The 20,986-nt window shown below is 38.5% G+C and overlaps 2 protein-coding genes across 2 annotated transcripts in view; both read left to right on the top strand.

The window, feature by feature from the left end:
• Positions 1 to 4,021: 4,021 nt before the first annotated feature.
• The window catches only part of LOC115413888 (tudor domain-containing protein 6-like), a 21,145-nt gene continuing 4,180 nt past the window's right edge, over positions 4,022 to 20,986 (top strand). Inside the window, 3 exon segments of the mRNA XM_030127021.1 lie at positions 4,022 to 8,339; positions 15,489 to 15,717; positions 15,866 to 15,978. Of these exon segments, the coding sequence (XP_029982881.1) occupies positions 4,022 to 8,339; positions 15,489 to 15,717; positions 15,866 to 15,978 (4,660 nt within the window).
• On the top strand, positions 13,637 to 16,053 carry LOC115413155 (ankyrin repeat domain-containing protein 66-like). The gene is made up of 3 exons (XM_030125899.1): positions 13,637 to 13,850; positions 15,489 to 15,717; positions 15,866 to 16,053. Exons 1-3 carry the CDS (start codon positions 13,712 to 13,714, stop codon positions 15,993 to 15,995), a joined length of 498 nt encoding a protein of 165 aa, XP_029981759.1. The 5' UTR covers positions 13,637 to 13,711; the 3' UTR covers positions 15,996 to 16,053.

Raw genomic sequence — 20,986 nt, 5'->3', positions numbered from 1 at the left:
CTACTTGTTACTTATCAATAAAGGTTCATTATTATTATTATTATTATTATTATTATTATTATTATTATTATTATTAATAATAATAATAATAATAATAATAATAATAATAATAGTTCTCTTCACATTCCACCAATCATTCCAAACCTGTTCATATTTCCTTGATCCTCATAAATACATTAATATAAATGTCGTGGTGTGCCACGCTGCAGTGGGTTTGTCCGTGAATGAATTCGTGCTCCGTGATAGGCTCACAGACACACCTACGATCGTCGCCTTTAAAAACCCACGGGAGTCCACGGCGCATCTGTTTGTGTGTTTCAGCCACGGCGTGGACAGGCTGCACACGCGTCCACGCAGATCCACGCGGTCAGAACAGGAGGAAGCCGTGCGCAAAACCTACTGTAAGTAACGAGTACGTGACAGTGCGTCACAAATAAATGTGTCACAGGTGTGGATGACAGATGTCCACCCAAAATCCACCCAAAACAAAGGCTTTAATAGAACACGCAGGTGGTGGTCAAAGGCCCCAGTGTGGACCCCAGTAGTACCAGTACTGTGGTCCAGCAGTACTCAGTCCACTTTTTATACTCAGGTCAAAGTACAGGCTCTGAGACAAACCACAGCTGCTGTACCCAACTGAAAACACCCACAGCCTTCACATCATACCGGAGGAATGAAACATGAACTGAAGGCCAGACTGACAACCCTTTCAGAATTAGACTGGATCTGATGGTCATTTGGGTTCTGATAGTCTTTGAAGACAGTTTACACTCACGTGTTCCACAGATAGATGGGAAGATTTCACCAAAATGCTAATTTTGATCATGTGTTATATGTGATGCTTTTATGTGGTGGCCCAGAGGGGCAAGAGCCCCAAAAATTATCCAAAAAAAGAGACTGTAATTTATTTGTAGAGAAGTATCTGGAAAATAAATGTTCCCCTTTAAAAAAAAAAAAACAAACTCTTAACTATCCCCTTAAAAACAACTTGTAATAAAAAAAAATAATTTGTACAAAGAAACAAAAAATACTTGGATGTTTTTTTTTTTTTAAATAAAATAATTTCCTCAAAAAAATAGAGTACTACAAAAAAAACTGTTTGAAAATGTGAAACTTCATATGACTAAAAAAGAAAACCCCTTCACTTTTTAGATAAGGTTCATCAGAGAGAAAAAAAGAAAGAAAGAAATCCACCTTTTCAATTAAGGGGCTGCTGTTTACCCAAAAGATCTCTTGCTTTAAAATTAAGGCCACCACAAAAATTAAAAGCATGGGCTGAAATTTTCTAAAGCCTTCAGCTAATGTGGCTAATGCTAAGGAAGTAACCCACCGGAAGTGGAGGTCGGTGCGCTAAAAATGGTTATTTTAAAAATATTTGCACTAATATAGTTTGCAAAGCAGTTAAAGGATTAAATAAGGTTCCTGTGTCATGTAGAAGTCTATTTTATTTGAGGAGATTATTATTATTATTATTAATAATAATAATAATAATAATAATAATAATAATAATAATAAACGTAAACGTTTGTTTTATTTCTTTGTACAAATTTATTCTTTATTACAAGTTGTTTTTTTAGGAGAGTTTTTTTTTTTTTTGGTCATACAGGTTTATTTTCATTTAAGGGGTACATGCCTTTTTCAGATACTACTTTTTAAATAAATCACAATCTTTTTTTTTTTTCTTATAGTGGATAACGTTTTGGGCTGTTGCACCTCAGGGCCACCACACTTTTCAGAATAAGAATGCTTCATTTTTCCCGGGGGAAAATGTTATGTTAGAGTGGCTCCGTGCAAGTATAACTGAGGTTTGTTTCTTTGTTTGACTTGTTAACACTTTAGCAGCAAAACTATTAGTTGAATTCATACCAGATTAGGTTTATAGATTGCCAGTGAGCCAGAATAGATGTCATTACATTTTGGGGAAAAGTAAGTCAAAGTTAACATTTTTTATGAATTTTTAAAATCTTTTTTCCCCCCATTTACTTGCAATGGGAGATATTTCACATGTTTCTAAAAACATAAATTTTGTTCACACATGGCACATATACAAAGCCAGTTGATATGCTGACATCAGCACACACACAGACATGATGACATCAGCTGGATCCATGCCAAAATAAATTACTATGTGTATTACTACTTACAAAGGGACAGTTTATTTTGATGTGTAATGCTGTTGTGAAATGGACAGAGTCTATTTTTGATATGTATAGAATTTTTGTTTTTGTACTCGGTCAGAATTTAGTCTGATATGTGTAGGATTTGTTGGGTTACTTGTGGGATCTGACATGAGAAACTAGGGTCTGTGGAAGGATGGAGTAAGGGGGCAGGAGTATATATGTTAAACTTCATCCTGCTCCTTTTCGAGTAGGTTTTCTTTTTATATTAAATGTTCTTATTGTTTTGTTTTTAATGTTATATTTAAAATAAAACAAACAATCAAATCAATCAAATAACAAAACTTAGTGGTCTTAACCATATGATGTGAATTTGACTTTATAAATGAGTCAGCAGTCTGAGGCAGTATAACATGAGACCACCGAGTAGAAAAACACATTAATAGTACTGAAAATGCTCCACGACAATAAAGGTTCTGCATTCAAAATCTAATGTTAATCAAATTAAATATCAGTAAAATGTACTTAAAGGGTTTGTTTAGCTGAAGGAGGATTTTAAAGAAGCATGCCATCCTTCAGTTTGTCATAAACATTCAAAATAAACACAGATGATGATATGGCTTTCACATGTCAGAAAGGGTATAAATCTTAGAATCAGAAGCAGACAAATGCATTGGAGTCTAAAACACAATTTAGAATCAGAATATGTTTTTAATCCCAAGGGGAAAGTTTTGTCTGTTACAGTTGCTCGATTGAAGTATAATAAAAAGTAGCAGAAAATAAATTATCGGTACAACAATAAGTAAATAAATACATCATTTACTTAAAAGATGGAGTGGAGTTGCTGTGTAAAATAGAAAAATGAAAAACTTAAATTGTAAAATTGTTACTGTGATGACCAAGTGGTAAGGACCCTGTGTCCAAAGTGAAGCCAGTATCGTTAAGTGTAATACGTAATACCACTGACTGGCTCCAAAAGCCCTGGCCCCCATAGACTTTCTATCAAAGTCAATATTTTATTTATTGTGGGTTTCAGTCTGGGTTCCTTTTATTTAGACCCTTAAATATGTGTTCTGGTCCATTTAGTCATTCCCCTATTAATGTGATTTAAGGTTGAGCAGAAGGATTTGCTGTTGACATGTTTGGCTTTGATTGACAGGTACAGTTTGCCTTTCTGTCAGATAAAAATGTGTTAAATTCAATAATTTAAACTCTGAAGGCAACCTGTTATACACGTGTCAAAGTCCCACATGGAAGTAATTTACACATGGACCAGAACCATTATCAGAGGATTAAAATATCACAGATAAGACTGTTTTAGACAGAAGTTGAATGTAAGTCTGTGGTAGTTAACCCCAGTGGGTGTCAGGTGGAGTCTATGGCGTTAGGTCTCCCAAAATGGAACCTCCTGGTTTCAGGGATGAATTAAGAGGAGGTCAGATATCCAGCAAAATCACAAATAATGTACAATTTTAAAAAACATAAGTATTTAATACAATTAGCATAACATTCAAAAAATGAGTGATTACCAGATCTGTTCAACACTGACTGAAACACAATGAGTTGTTCCATAAAACATTGTAGCCGGCATTTGGTGAGTCAGGCTGTGACTAGGATCATATTAGGCAGGTTGTAATGTTGACAGGTCTAACAGTGGGAATAATAATGGTGAAATAAAGTTCTGTAAAAGTGCCATCTCCCACAATACTGTCCTAATATAATGAGCAAATGATTAGTGCTTGGTTAGTATTAGTTAGTAGCTTGATATTGTATCCTGCACAGGTTGCTAGTGAACAGGAAATTTAACTACACACTTTTTTTTTTTTAAAGTAAAATGTCAGTTTTACTTTGCCACTAACTAATTTCTTCAATTTTGTAGGTAAATTTCCATTCTTCCCTTCAGAATGTGCTCACTTCCTGGACTCCCTACACCAGGATCAGAAATACATGTGCTCGTCACAAGGGTGAACCTTAACCCAAACTATGGCCTCGTGGAGTTATGGATTAATATGAACGATGGAAAAGAACATGTTTATGAGCAAATGAGAAAGGAAATTCAGATTCCTGAAAGGAAATTTTGTGGGTTGGAAGGAAAACCAGGTGAATACTGTTTGGTTTGCATCAGTGACACATGGCACAGAGCTCAGATTGTATCCATAGAAAATGGAAGTTACACTGTGTTTCTAATTGACCAGGCACAGCCTTATAAAGCTACAAATGAAGCTTTAGCGTGGGGCCACAGGAGATATTTTCACCTTTCTCCTGAAACTGAATCGTGCATACTAGCAAATGTCCTCTCTACTGAAGAAAAATGGCCTGAAAAGGCAACTCAGTTCCTGAACTCCCTGCCTGGCAAGAAGTTTAAAGGACTGGCTCAACATTTGCTGTTGCCTGACAGGATTATTGTCCTCGATATACCAGCAGTTTCCAAGAACATGTGTGAGGTTGGAGTTGCAAGGGAGATTTCAGGGGATGAGTTTAAGTGCCTTGTCCTGAAATGTTTGAATATACCCAAAGCAGATACTTTTGAGGCCTGTTCCATAACGCAGAAGCAGAATCTGAATGTCAGTAACCAACTTGAAAACTACAGCCAGTACTTCTACCCAGATTTGTTAACAAACACATTTGAATCTGTAAAGGTGACAGAAGTAATTGACCCACAGAATATTTTTTGTGAACTCCTGATTTTTTCGAAAGCCCTTAAGATATTATTGGAACAGATCCACCAGAATTATGAAGGGAGTTCAGATTTTGGAGAGGCCCAGCCCCAGACCTGTGGAGCTCCATGTGCTAGTAAAGGGGCTGATGGCAGATGGCGTCGGTCTGTGCTGAGGCAAAACCTTGTGACCAGCGATGGTGCTGTAGAGGTCATGCATGTGGATGAAGGACGAACTGAAGTTGTTCCCATTAGAAACATCAGAGCATTGCATGGGAAATTTTTGAGGATGCCAGTGGTCACGTACCTCTGCTCTCTGAATGGCGTAAAAGATGACGGCACAGGGTGGACTGAAGATCAGACTGATTACTTGAAATCGCTTATCTGTACCTGGACACTTGTGGCTAGATTTGACCACCACAATTTACCTCAAAATAAGTATGATGTCACTCTGTATGCGGTTAACGCTGCATGCATCAATGACTGCTTTTTAAAGAAGACAGGACTTTTTGTCCCCACGTCCTTTATGAGGTCAGACAAAGACAGACATTTTGTTCAGAAGAACTTATGTCTTGATGCATTACAGGATGAAACTTTGACAAGAATCAAGAGCCTGCAAGATAATGGTGAGATAAATGATGTAGCCAATGACGACAAAACTGACAAGAGTTTACAACATTCATACTCTGTAATCCAGAGCAGTGGACATCTTTCCACACATTGTCCGTCGGATGTGGAAGATGGTCTGGATGCATTAACTGTAGGCAGTAGTGTCAATGTGAGAATATCATGCATCGAAAGTCTCCAGAAGTTCTGGTGTCAACTTGCAGAAAGTGAAGGTAGGCTTGAAGTCCTGATGCAGGACCTGCAAACCCACTATGCATCTGCCCACCCTCAACCACTTGTTGAGTCCACGTACATTGCCCGTAATCCAGACAATGGTATGTGGTACAGAGCAAGGATCACTGCAGACCACCACTCTCCAGTAGTACAAGTAAGGTTTATAGATTATGGTCTAACTAAAAATATCCCTTTGCAAGATCTCTGCCTCATTGACCCAACCTTCTTGAAACTAAATGCACAGGTTTTTCAGTGTCGCTTATTCAGTCCTGCTCCTACTGGTCTCCCTGCCTTTATGTGCACAGGTGGTGCTTTAGCAGAATTTCAAGAGTTTGTGGATTTGGCTGCCTCTCCAAACAAGTTGAAATGTGTTATAAAAGCTGTAATATGTGATGAAGAGGGTCTGCCACTCAAAGTGGTAGATATTCAAACACCCTCTGAGAGTGCTTCTAAACTTCTGGCTCAGAAATGTGCAGATGCTGAAGCTCATGTGAAGGACCCCCCACAGATCCCCTCGGATGCATATACATGTTCCACAGACAACACTGACCTAGGCACTAAAGAAGACGTGTTGATCACCTCTTCAGAAAATGTCAATAACTTCTACTGTCAGTTGAAAAGAAATTCTTACTTGGTTGACAAAGTGACAGAAAATATAAAGCAACTAGTTTCCCACCCTCTACGGACAGATGGCCCAATTGGACTTAACACAATTTGCCTTGTTAAGTACACCGACAATCAGTGGTACAGAGGTCAGGTAACAGAAATGTCTCCAGAACTTAAAGTGCATTGTGTTGACTATGGTGATACCCTGGAAGTGAACAAATCTGATATTTGTCTCCTTCCCCCTGAGGCAACTGTTGCCAGGTCTATTCCTGTACTGGCTATTCCGCTTGGACTGTCTGACATCCCAGATGATGTACCAGAGGAAGTCAACCACTGGTTTGCAAATACAGCTGTTGGCAAGACTTGGACAATTTCAGTAGTAGGAAAAAAAGGAGCAGAAGGGAAGCTGATTGTTGAACTGTCTCAGGGATCCCTCAATGTAAATGTCATGGTGAGAGAAAAAATAGCAAACATTACAGGACAAAAGATGACCAGTGTCATTAGATGGTCTAACCAGCAGCTGTCCACCAGCCCAAAACAGGCCAGGGTGTCAGCCAGAAACAATTTAACCCCAGAGGACACAGATTTGTCCCCATCTACAGGAATACCAAAACTGAACAGTCCACAAACATCCACAGAATCCCATGGCAGTGATGGAGTATGTAGTAGAGATGGGCCAAAAACTAACTTGCAGTACAAAAGCCATGTGTCTGCAGCAGAGGATCAAAAGACTCTGGATGAAGGAAGAAAAGCAAATAGTGCTGCCACCCTACAGACCTCCCCTCCCTCCTGCCAGGAGAGAAACCTAAATGTCTGTGTTTACAAGAAGCCAAATCTTTTTAAAGACAAGTTGGAGGAGGTTTATGCTTCCTTCATTGATGGACCGCATTACTTTTGGTGTCAGTACAGCAACACTGAGGTCCTGAACAAAGTGTCCAGGATTGCTCAGGAAGTCGGACAGGTAAAACAGGACCTTATGTTCCCTGAGACTCTAGTTCCTGGCAGTCCATGTCTGGCTCTGTTTTCTGATGACCAGTGGTATCGAGCTCAAGTAATTGATCGAACTGATGAAACTGTGCATGTTGTGTTTGTTGACTATGGAAATGAGTCTGAAGTTACCATCACAGATGTGAGAGCTTTAAATTCTAGTCTACTGGAAGACGCTCCTCAGGCCTTTTTGTGCTCTTTGGAGGGATTTGACAAGTCTAAGGGCTTCTGGGATGATGCAGTTCATGATTACTTTCACAGTCTCCTAGTTGATAAGCGACTCCAAGTGACAGTGTTCAATGTGGAAGACCAGTCAGAGATCAACCTTCCTCAATATGAAGTGCAAATCCATTGTGATGATGTAGTTGTGCATAAAGTGATGCAAAAATACTGGACACCAAATAACAAAGAACATGCTGAGGCAAAAAGGCCTCCCACAGAACAAAGTGAGCAGCCTCATGGCGCTGAAGTAAATGTAAATATGTGCCTGTACAAGGAGCCAGAATTGGTCAAAAACATATTGGAGGTTTATGCTTCTTGTATTGTTGGACCCCATTACTTCTGGTGCCAGTTTGCCAACACAGACCGTCTCAGCAAAGTTTCAATTCTGGCTCAGGAAGTGGGACAGGCATATGAAAATGTGACGATTCCAGGGACACTTGGTCCTGGTAGTCCATGTCTGGCTCTTTTTTCCACCGACAAACAGTGGTATCGAGCTCTGGTGATGGACAGAACTGATCATACTGTGCATGTAGTGTTTATTGACTATGGAAATGAGTCTGAAGTAAACATCAAGGACGTGAAACCACTACCACTATCTCTTCTGGAAGAAATTCCTCAGGCCTTTTTGTGCTCTTTGAATGGATTTGATGAATCCAGAGGCTCCTGGAATGATGAAGTTTTTGATGAATTTTACAATCTCCTGGCTGATAAACCACTTCTAATCAAAGTGGACAACATGAAGAACAACTCAGAGATCGCTGTTCCTCAATTTGAAGTCCAAATCAAGTCTGAAGGAATGCTTGTGAATAAGCTGGTGGAGAAATACTGGACAGAGCTTGACACGGATCATCCTGTGGCAGAAAGGTTAGTAGACTGGAATCACTGTGGAAGCCTTAACACTAACACTGGCAGTAGGTACAGTTTACCTGGGGAATCTCACAACCTTAGGTCATCATCAGATAGTTTCTGGGTATAATCATACAGATTGCATCATTTAAAAACTGTCAAAGCTTTCCTACTTGGCTAACCTTCATTTTAAAAGGCCTGTGTAATTATAATATTTTCTACAGAGTCTTGGACATGGGCATTGCATTAGGAATAGTCTTGAATTATTGATGGCCTAATAATTGGGTGCATGGTGGACCCCCATCTGTCTGTTTATAGCAGCACTTTAGTGTCTGAACTGAAGTCTTCAGTTTTAGTCTACGTTTGTTTTCACAATTTCTAACGCATTGTTTTACTAATGAAGCTTAAAAGTCCAAGAGCTGCTGGACTGGCTGAATTCCACCTTGTAGTGAGTCCGATTTGAGTTTATAAAGCTAGCAAAGAAAGTTCAGCAGTTGTTTACTTCATCAACATATTAATATTCCAATAATTCCAATAATAAACAATGGGGAAATGCAGTGTTTCTAGTCGGAGTAACAAGAAACCACTATACACAACACAAGTCCTCTAGCAACTAGACAAAACCAGAGAATGAAGATTTTTACCTTAAAAGATCAACATATAATCTTTTTGCTAGAACACCCAACCCTAGTAGTCACCCCTGAATGAACGTTAAAGGCTCTTTCCTCAACTGTTGAGCGTGTTTTTATTTTAATAGATGTTTATATTAAATGCAATTTGGTCTTGTTTTTAGAGGGATCCACAAGAAACTAGGACCATGAATGAGAGCAGAGGCCTCTCAAATCAAGGTATGCCTTGACACATTTTTTTTCTCCTGTCCTTTTTTGTTTAAGGCAGTGGTTCTCATTTTTCTCTCAGCCCCCCCCCCCCCCCCCCTTTGGAGGACAAAAAATCTCAAGGCCCCCTCAACCCCAACAACATTGTAACAGTAGTGCAATTATAGTTTTTTTTGAAAGAAACATTGTAACAATACTTTTTGCATTTCCTTGAAAATTTTGTTGTGCAAATTAAAAATAACTTAGATTTTTCATTGAATAATACAAATAAACTCAACCAGGCTGCTCCCTGAGACAATATGTATACAAATAAAAATAGGAAATGTGCAATTATCATACAACTATGACAATAAAGTTAAATTTTTTTAAGAAGAACAAACACATTTTGGTTACAAAGATGAACATTTGACCAATATCAGTGGGTCAATGAGCCCATTTCGATTGCACATCTCAGAACATTAAAGTACAAACTGCAAAAACAGACACATGTCCCATGTTTCTTTTCCAATCCTTGTCCATTGTCCAAACCTAAACTTTTTGTCTAGTCTGGTAACAGATCACCATGGCAGTAGGTTGGTTTTGTGCATGTCCCTAAAATGAGTCCAGGGTGCTCCAATGCTAAAACATTAGTTCCACCTGTTACATGTTCTAACCTGAAGACAGAAAAAACACCCAGGAGAGATCCCCCCCCCCCCCCCCCCCCCAGGGCCTGGGGTTGCCTGAACTTTCTAGTAATTGATAAAAATAAAAACGTACTAATAAAAAAAATATATGGTGAGTTGAGAGAGACAATCCCAAACATAAAAGACATGACAAACTGTGAAGCTGAAACTAAAGCACTGTGGTTCTGTTTATCTTTCAAATGTTCATTGTGGTCGGTTTCAGATGCTGCAGCTCTTTCATAATTCATAGTTTGAGTTCTTGTTTGTTCAGTATTAATTGTCCTCCTTGTAAATCCAAGCTGGACTGACTGTACATATCCTGACCAAGGAAAATAAACTTCTCACTTTGTGCAGTAATCTACACCTGGCTTTTCTGCCTCTGCCCATAATAATATACATTATAGAGACCAAGTGTCCTCTAAAATTAACCTTTATTTAGAATATAGTATAGTAAACTATTACATCATCAAAAACAAATTAATTTTAGCAAACAATGTCTCTGGGGTTGCCAGAAATTTGTGACGTTAAAATGGGGTCAGGAGCCAAAAAAGGCTGGAACCACTGGCATAGACTAAGGATCTCCTCTCCTTTAAATGGAAAACTATGCTGTAACCTCTTTTAATGATAAAATTGTAATAATTTAAGAATTTTATTTCAAAGGGTGAACTCTAGAAACGAACCAACCTCTAATTTGTCATTTCAGGTTTGCAGGCTCCAGTGTGGAACTAGATTTAACTATGTTTACTTATCTGGTGACGACAGTTGAAGCTGATACTCACCTGAACTCCATTAAGAAAAGAATTCCTTCCTGAAAATGGTATCCAAGGAATTGCATTGTTTTTTTTGTTTGTTTTGTTTTGTAGGTAACAAAGTGCAAACCAAGACGATATAAAAGCATTTAAGAGCACACTGTAAGAAAGAAAATGTTAAAAAACAAACAAAAAGCCCAAAAAGCTGATTTAAGAAATCTGATTAGAGGAAGCTTATCCTCATCTGTGACATATTTAAAGAATGTTTTGAGATTTTAATAGTTTCATAATTATTTCTTTTTTTTTTGTGGTCAGTGCTCTGAGGACACTAAGATGTAATTCATACATCAGAAAAGTCACTGTATTATGCTGTTTAATGGTTGCAAATAAAATTGTTAAAATGATAAATGGTTTCTGCTCTAAAATGGCTGGTTTAAATGAACAGTGATTTTTATTACCATTTCAAAGTGGCTTTTCAAACAATTTCAGTGACTTAGAAAAAGTCCTGTTTGAATGAAAAGACAAGTTTGGATCAATTCTGATGAAAGTCTGTGAAAACTGGAATGTTTGATGTGACGTAGTCATGAGCCTCAGTCTGAGCTCATTTCCTGTTTAATATTCTAAGTTTAGGTTTAAGCCTTGGCTCAAACAACCAGTGAAGTGATCATTTTCAACAACTAATTGGTGTTTGCAGCACAAACAGGAAGCTGACTTAATAGCAGAGTTTTCATGTAAACGGTAAAATAAGAGTACGATCCAGTTTAGTGTGTGTAGAGGAATAATGGTGAGCAGTGTGTTGCTTTAGTACAGGACTTATGAACAGGAATTTGGAAAAGTCTCATTCTGTTTTGGGTATAGTGACCTCGTGGAGGTTAAAAGATAATTATATTATTTTATCAGACACATATATGCTGTACTAAATAGTTGTTTGTTTGTTTTTTGGTTTTTTTTCTTTTTTTTTTTTGGTGAAACTTGAGTGTACAAAAACCAAAAGAGCTGAAAAATAAAACTGTGAATTTGTACAAAAGGTCTTTGGGGGTTTTTTCTATCAAAAAAGTTACTGATCAGTATCTGTACTGGTATTTAATGATTCTGGGTCTGATTCAGCCCTGGTTCATGGAATGGACAATGTACTATTGGGATCATCTGGGCTTTAAAGGTAGGGGGAAAAAAACAGCAATTAGAATCTGCATCTGTGGCACCAGAAGTTCATCTGAAGAGGCTTCGCGTCTGTTTGTTATCGATAATTTGATTGTATTTTCTCTACAGCTCTATATCTAATAAACTGAACACATGATAAACACATCATACTCTGTTAAATGCAGAGGTACCAACAGAAGTGAACCCTAAGAGTACATGTACCAAATGAACTCCATCAGACTGTAACAATAATTGGAACTGTGTGTTGAAGGAGACACAAGGTGGCAGTGTACGACCATAAAACCAATAGAACTGAAGACAAGGAATAAAGATGGGCACAAGGAAAATACAATTACGTGTCTTAGTATGTATGATGTTGGGTTTTTAGAACAGTTTCAATGTATTAAAAAAAAAAAAAAAAAACTGAAGAAAATTCTATCCATACTGCACTAGTCCAGTAGAGTACCCCCTGAAATATACTTTTTTATCTAAGTACCCCAAACTCGTTTCAGCATTTTTGATTGAAAAAATTAGACAAAATTTGTTCCTATGCCAAAGATGTCTGTTTATATTTTCAAAACTTTGTAAACAAACAACATATATATATATATATGTGTGTGTGTGTGTGTGTGTGTATATATATGTATATGTAATTTTTTTTTATTGAACTTGTGAAAAAACACAAACTCTAGATGAGGACAATAACATAGTAATACAAATGAACATGAATAAAATAAAGTACACAAATCATGGGGATACGTAGGGCAAGAGCACAAAAATACATTCAAATACAAAACAGTGCAAATAATCCGGATATTTAAATTAAAGGAGCAGAGATGCAACAGAGAAGACTTTTTTAAATTAAAATAATAAGTAACGAGCAATGTTCTGGCTTATTTTCATTGCAATTTTGTTTTTTTCCAATTTTCTTAGGGACAAAACAAACATTTTAAATTTGTTTGTAAATCTAGAAAAGCTTGTTATTTCTCTATTTCGCACAGTGGATATGACATTTACCCAATAATAAAATTATATTAATAATATCTGAAACAGATGAGGCCAAATTATCCATATAAAAACAGTATGATGTAATTCAAAACATGGAATATCATTAATTTTTAGTGAAATCCAATTTTTTATGTCTGACCAAAAACAGTGTGATGCAGGACATAAGAAAAATAAGTGTTCTAAAGTTTCATCAGTACCATTGCAGAAGGAGCACTGATCCATCTCAAAATGAAATCTTTTCTTAAGGAACTCTGCGACAGGATAAATCCTGTTTATGATTTTAAAGTGAGTTTCTTTTACCTTTGGCAAGACTGGCCATTTCAGACATTTACAGTGTGCATGGTTCAGTGTGGCAGATGTTAGTGAGGTGGGTCTGTGCCATCTGATCTGTCAGGTTTTTTATTATTGTCCTCCGCCTCCTCCTTCTCCTGCTCCTCCTGCTGCTCCTTCTCCTCCTCCTGCTGCTCCTCCTCCTGCTGCTCCTCCTTCTCCTCCTCCTGCTCCTCCTCCTCCTCCTGCGCTCCTCCTCCTGCTGCTCCTCCTTCTCCTCCTCCTGCTCCTCCTCCTCCTCTGCTTCTCCTCTCCTACTGCTCCTCCTGCTCCTCCTCCTCCTCTTCCTGCTGCTCCTCCTCCTGCTCCTCCTCCTCCTGCTGCTCCTCCTCCTCCTCCTCCTGCTGTTCCTCCTGCTCCTCCTACTGCTCCTCCTGCTCCTGCTCCTCCTCTTCCTGCTGCTCCTCCTCCTGCTCCTCCTCCTGCTGCTGCTCCTCCTCCTCCTCCTCCTCCTCCTCCTCCTCCTCCAGATCAGCGCCCTCTGGTGGATTACTTGACACCCGCTCCTCCCAGTTCCACTCAGAACCGTGTCCGCGGTGTGAGCCGGACCTGCTCCTGTCCGTCCAGGACCAGAACTTCTTCTTAAAGCCACTTTGTGCTGGTGTGTGTTCTACTGTGTGTTTTGGATTTGTGCGCGTGGCACCATTAATGACAACATTAGAACACTGGACTGAAGGTTGGGACCCGGTTGCTAAGCAACCCTGCAAACGCCATGACAGAGCTGCACCAGGCAGCGGCAGCAGGCGATTTTGACAAAGTTGAAGATATATTAAGACAAAATAAATGCAATCCCAATCAGAGAGACGTGGACTGGAGCTCCAAGACCCCCCTCCACTGGGCCGCAGCACGAGGTAGGTGGTGTAGATCAGCTGGAGTTCTTTCACCTGGAAACCCTCCAGCATGTCCACCCCAGGCCTGCGGTGACACTGGAGTCCGGTTACACTGTAGACTTCATTTTTAGCCTTTACCTTAGACTGGAAACACCCCCTTACAGTCTGACATGTGTGGGGCTTTGGATTGAAAGTATCCATTTGGTTTGTAGGGTTTGTTCTATGGTTCCTTCTTCAAAATTCAACAGGAGTTTGAGCTGAAGTGTTGAGTTTTATGGTTCATATTCTTGGAATTTACTGATTCGTGTTTCAACTAATAAAAGGACTATTTTGTATTATCATCATCTTTTTATTGACTTACGTATTCAGTGTTAGTCCTCATCTGTGACAAGAGCTGAAACTTTCAAATGATTAAAAAACAACTGAAAGGCTGAACTTCGTGTAGTTATGTCCTTTAATTCCTCTACACCCCATTGGTATGTACCCCCATCCTGCCAAAAAAACAGACTACAATTCCATTGAATCCTTTTAGATTTTGTTTCTTTGAACAAAATTCAGCTTTATCCTGTTTATTGTTATTTCCTCTGTTTTAGATGTCTTAATAATCATTATTTCCTTTGTCCCTGCTCTGATAAAATGATAAAAACATGAAAAATGAGTCCAAATGTTACCGGAGAACAGAATTTATCCATTTAGCTCAATAAATCTATTAGAGTAAAGCATCACGTAGTGGTAACAACAAAACTGTAAGTTTATGCCATAGGGATACCAGAAATATTAAAGGGTGGGGAAGCAAAATTTACAATGAACATTTAGTTGTTTTTTCTCAGCAGGCACTACGTCAATTGTTTTGAAACCAAACATATATTGATGTCATAATCATACCTAACACTATTATCCATACCTTTTCAGAAACTTTTGCCCATATGAGTAATCAGGAAAGCAAACGTCAAAGAGTGTGTGATTTGCTGAATGCACTCGTCACACCAAAGGAGATTTCAAAAATAGTTGGAGTGTCCATAAAGACTGTTTATAATGGAAAGAAGAGAATGACTATGAGCAAAACTATTACAAGAAAGTCTGGAAGATACTATTAAAGAAGAATGGGAGAAGTTGTCACCCCAATATTTGAGGAACACTTGTGCAAGTTTCAGGAAGCGTGTGAAGGCAGTTATTGAGAAAGAAGGAGGACACATAGAATAAAAACATTTTCTATTATGTCAATTTTCTTGTGGCAAATAAATTCTCATGACTTTCAATAAACTAATTGGTCATACACTGTCTTTCAATCCCTGCCTCAAAATATTGTACATTTTGCTTCCCCACCCTGTACATCAGAATGTTAGCTCTTGATGTTGGCCTGAAACATGATCAGTTGATTATTTGTTTATATATTTCCATATTCACATACCTTTTGGCCCAGATTTAGCTCTACATGCTATCAGCACTATCTTACTGTGCTGCTCTGACATTTTAGTTTTTTTTTTTTTTTTTTTTTTTTTTTTTTTACAAAACTTGATGATGTGGTTTATAAAGTATTTTACTTGACAATATATTTTCTTTATAGAAACGTAGATGACGTCTATAAGCAGCTCTGAACCCTGTGCTCAAACTTGGCCTACTATAATGTGTTTTTCACCTGGTCCTGCCGTTTGACAGGACATACAGAAACTGTCCGGATCCTCATCGAACACGGGGCCAGGCCATGTCTGCGGACAGACCACGGCTGGACTCCGGCCCACTTCGCTGCAGAGTCGGGACGCCTGGCGGTGTTGAGGCTGTTACACTCCCTCCACGCTCCCATAGACAAGGAGGACTGCTGTGGAGATAAACCGCTGCGAATAGCCCAAATCTATGGCCACCACGAGTGTGTTCGCTTCCTTAAAAAGTATGAAATGACACCAATCTGTTCCACCACTATCATCATGTCATTATGTGGTTCATCCATTCATTGATTACTTTGTGACGCACTTTGGTACAGGTTGTTTCACATCCTCTGTCCGCTAAGATGCTGATAGTATCATTGACTGTTGCAGGGCTGAGGCTGAGTGTCAGGTCTACCGCTCCATGGCAACAAATAAAGGCCTTTCACTGGATGACACTGATGAAGAGTGGGCAGACCAGTCCAAAGAAAATGAAGAAGACAGGAGTAACATACACACATAGTTCAAAATCATCTTTACTTTTGATTCCGTTCAACAGTGTTTGATGTAATTTCAGTACTCTCTCTATTATGTATGTATATACATATATATATATATATATATATATATATATATATATATATATATATATATATATATATATACACACACACATGATACCACGATGACAATATTCTGTTAAACTACAGTTACTTCAACAGCTAAATAATTAGTCAGCAACATACCTACCAAATACACATTTCAACACTACAGAGGGGATGCACTGGCATCACTTTCCCAGTATAACCAGTTGTTGGAACTGAGATTTGGTAACATAGTACACTGCCCAACCAAAAAAACTTTGCACATGCATTATTTGACTGCACCATCTTTGGTTCTGATTACAGGAGACATTCACTGTCACATCTTTTTTGCCACATAAAGCTTATATAGTGTCACAATAAGGTTCATGATATTTTTTCCATCCATAGTTGCATTAATTTTTGATTATTGACGGTGGAGAATCAGACCGCTGCATCAAGTCTTCATCACATCCCAAATTAGAGTCTGGACTTTATGGAGGCTAATCCATGTGTGAAAAACATGTGTCGTTTTCCCTGAACCATTCTGTCACAAACCTGATGATCCAATCTGTATAACATTAAACCAGTGTCTCTCAAACTGTGGGGCGAGACCCCTAGGGGAGGTGCCAAGGTTTGTCGGGGGGGCATGGGCTCATTTCAGGGTGTTTTTTTTTTTTTCTTCAGGTTAGAACATGTAGCAGGTGGAACTAATGTTTTAGCCTTGGAGCACCCTGGACTCATTTTAGGGATGCACACCAAACAAATCTACTGCCATGGTGATCTGTCACTAGACTAGACAAAGAGTTTAGGTTTGGAGAAGTGCACTTTAATGTTCTGAGATGTGAAATGGAAATGAGCTCATTGACCCACTGATATTGGTCGTGGTAATAGTTGTAAGATAACTGCACATTTCCTAGTTTTATTTGGAAAAATATTGTCTCAGGGAGCAGTGTGGTTGAGTTTGTGTTATTCAAGAAAAAGTCTAAGTTTCTAATTTGAACAAAAAATTATTCAAGGAAAAGTAAAAAGTATTGTTACAATATTGATGTTTCTTTCAATAAAAGTTATAATTGCACCACTGTTATAATGTTGTTAGGGTTGAGGGGGTCTAGAGATTTTTCATCCTCAAAGGGAGGGGCCACAGAAAAAGATTGAGAATCACTGCGTTAAAGACATGAGAGGCTACTGACTGCATCAGTTAGAGCTAAATAAACAGCCTGGCCAAAATTTAATCAAGCAAACTGTTCAGATCCTTCCATGGGTCAGAACTGCAGCGGTTCAGAATGTGTTTCAGTTGGAACAGGTTATTTAACTCTAACTGATGCAGTACGTGTCCTCTCATTTCTTTAAGGTCTAAAAGACTGGACAATGCCAGGACTGATCAGGTTTGTGACAGAATGGTTCAGAGAAAATGACACATCATTTTCACACATGGATCAGACCTCCATAAAGTCCAGACTCTAATTTGGGACGTGATGAAGACTTGATACAGCGGTCCAATTCTCCATCATCGGTAATCAAAAATTAATGCAACTATGGATGGAAAAAATATTATGAACCTTATTTTAACACTACATAAGCGTTATGTGGCAAATAAAGATGTGACAGTGAATGTCTCCTGGAATGAAAACCAAAGGTGGTGCAGTCAAATAATGCGAGTGCGACTTTTTTTTTTTTTTTGACAGTGTGTATAGTAGGAGTATGTATGAAACTGGGTGTAAAACAAATATGTGCTTCAGTTAAAGCTACTTGGAGTTTAGTGATCCTGGCCTTGGCTTTAATAAAGGGTCAGTGGAAACAGGTTTTCAATCATTTATATCCACCTGATTTCAACATGGGAGGAATGCACAAAACAAAACTTGAATTCATACAAGACTTGTCATCTTTTTTTCACATTAACTGTAGCTGTGTGAACAACATATAAAACATTACAGTCTACACTGCTACACTATTTTAATAACACTAAGGCCTGATTTACTAGAGGTTTGCTTGTGTAAAAACGTGTGCAATCTTGACTGCTCACATAAAAACATGTTGAAGTTTATCTACTAACAGGACGCATTGAGGGTTGCATCTCTCAAATGGGCAAAACAGCTCGTGCAACCCATTTCGTGTGTTTGCCTCGATGAATATGCAATATGGACGTTTCTGCCTGAACACACAAAATTATGGGGAGTAGATGCAAATATTTATTTAATGTGCAATGTGATTTACCAAACCTGAAACTGGCCGCGGTGGCTGATTTTGCGTCTGTATTTATCATGTCTTAAAGGCAGGTTTGAACTGGAACAGCTGTTGTTGTGGCGAGGAGGTGGGGCATAAGCCCAACCAAAGGCCACACAGAGAACCAATCTGTTCTGCTGGCGTCAACATTTTTGGAATGACGGAAGAAAAAATAATTGAGATGTATGCCCCCCCCACACCACCACTTTATGGGACTCTTGTGAAGGCTACTTTTCCAGTTGATCTGATGATTGTGATTAAACATATGCACCGACATTAGGCTACAGTGACAAAATTATGTGCACCTGATAGTCATTCAATCCAACAACACCCACGGCCCCCCCACCTCTAAAATGAATCCGGCGCCGCTGCCCAATAATGCCATTGTAGAACTTCTAGATGAACTAGGGGATGATTTGGGTCCAGTCACAGGAGGAGTCATCACTACCTTCTATGACTAAACTCCTCCAATGTTACATTTCCTTGCGTCTGGATCATTCCAGTCACTGTTACCATTAGTGCTGGCATATCCCAGAGCAGTTTTTACAGCATACTGTCTCCATGACGACAACCAGTAGTGCACACAAAATCCTCATTGGTCTCCAAGACTCTGCACCTGTTGTCATTTGCGCAGGTAATCTTAGTTAATCACTCGTGACACGCAAATCAATAGCACGCACATTTTTCAGCACGAGCAAGCCTATTTGCGCCCATTATTTGCGATCTTAGTAAATCAGACCGTAAGAATTCAGATTCACCAGTAGCTGGGTTAGCTGCTGGTGATATTAGCAATCACAGTGTCTTCTCATCTTTGTAGATAAAGGTCAAAGAAATGGTTCAAACTATATATCATTAAAATGTAACAAGCAACATTTTATTTGGAGTTGAATGTAAACATGACACAGTAACACAGTGTTTTCCAACCTTGGGGTCGGGACCCCACGTGGAGTTGCAGGGAATTCAAATGGGGTCGCCTGAAATTTCTAGTAATTGATAAAAAATAAAATAAAAAAACTTAGTAATAAAAATATATGGTGAGTTGAGAGAGACAATCCATAAAAGTCATGACAAACTGAGTCTGAAACTGCAGCACTGTGGTTCTGTTTATGTGTCAAATGTTCATTGTGGTCGGTTTCAGATGCTGCAGCTCTTTCATAATTCATAGTTTGAGTTCTTGTTTGTTCAGTATTAATTGTCCTCCTTGTAAATCACAGCTGGACTGACTGTACATATCCTGACCAAGGAAAATAAACTTCTCACTTTGTGCAGTAATCTACACCTGGCTTTTCTGCCTCCGTCCAGAATAATATACATTATATAGACTAAATGTCCTCTAAAATTAACATTTATTTGTAATGTAGTATAGCAAATTATTACAGGATTCAAAACAAATTAATTTTAGCAAAAAAATGTCTCAGTTTTGAAGGTCACCAGAAATTTGTGATGTGAAAATGGGGTCAGGAGCCAATAAAGGTTGGGAACCACTGCATTAACAGGACGGTGTCAGGGTTACAATTAGTGACATTTGGCAAGATGTTGCTCAAGTTATGGTGCAAAAATGGGGATTGTACTAGATGACAGTTTCTAGGATTTAAAGACAGTGTGAATGTTTATGTGTTACCTTTGTTTTAGCAATTACAATATATACAGTTCTTCAGGTCAAATGTATTCCAAAATCATTTTATGTCAGTTTCTGGGATTTAACCCTTTACAGGGCACTCATAGAAATACTCTGAAATTGTAAATTCAACCTGTGTGTTATTGGAGGACATAAGACTTTATTACTTTTGTGAAATTTTTCAACATTTTGTATTATTTTGTAGAAAATCAAAGTCAATGAAGTTACAATATTTGGTTCTTTACCCGTAAGTGGGCAAAAAATAAATAAATAAAATTAAATAAAAAATCCAAAAATTAACTATAAAAAATAGAAAAACACATGTAAGTTGAAAGGAACATGTATTTTAGAACATTAGAACATCACTTTTAGAGCATAACATAATGTGTGCTGGTCCAGACCCCTGTCCACATCACAGGTCCAGGTCCACAAAGCAGGTCCACTCACTGCTCATGCACCTTACAGACCCTGGACACCACACTGGACCTCAGAGGTGGACCTTACAGACCCTGTAGACCACATTGGACCTCAGAGGTGGACCTTACAGACCCTGTAGACCACATTGGACCTCAGAGGTGGACCTTACAGACCCTGTAGACCACATTGGACCTCAGAGGTGGACCTTACAGACCCTGTAGACCACACTGGACCTCAGAGGTGGACTTTACAGACCCTGGACACCACATTGGACCTCAAAGGTCCTTACAGACCCTGCAGACCACATTTCACCTCACTGGAACTGTTACTGCCACTGTCTTGTAATGTATTCAGAAATTACCATAAATAGTCACTTGCCCAATAAAGGATTAAAATAAGTGGATCTAAATGGATTACTATATTCTTCGGAGCTGCAAAAGATTTTTCTGACTTTTAAATTCAATACATTTATATATTTTCCAAGCAGTAAAATTTGTTATCAAACAAACTAACAGCAGTGAACATTAACTAGTAAGTTAACAGCAGACTTAACAGGAGAAATAGCAAAATAACATATTTTAAAAATGTAAGATGTTCAGACCTTCAAAGGAAAAAAAGTGTGGCTGCAGTCTCAGTTTATTATTATTTTCGTAGGACTGGTGCATATTAACC

The sequence above is a fragment of the Sphaeramia orbicularis genome, chromosome 22 (assembly GCF_902148855.1).
Source record: "Sphaeramia orbicularis chromosome 22, fSphaOr1.1, whole genome shotgun sequence".
Classification (NCBI taxonomy): Eukaryota; Metazoa; Chordata; class Actinopteri; order Kurtiformes; family Apogonidae; genus Sphaeramia; species Sphaeramia orbicularis.
Note: the sequence above shows the minus strand (reverse complement) of the source record. Positions and strands in the feature narration are given on the sequence as shown.

Excerpts from the sequence above, each read along its gene's own strand:
- LOC115413155 (XM_030125899.1), top strand. The coding sequence starts at position 13,712 with ATGACAGAGCTGCACCAGGCAGCGGCAGCAGGCGATTTTGACAAAGTT. Across the intron at positions 13,851-15,488 it reads CCACTGGGCCGCAGCACGAG|GACATACAGAAACTGTCCGG; the intron begins GTAGGTGGTGTA and ends GCCGTTTGACAG. Across the intron at positions 15,718-15,865 it reads TGTGTTCGCTTCCTTAAAAA|GGCTGAGGCTGAGTGTCAGG; the intron begins GTATGAAATGAC and ends TGACTGTTGCAG.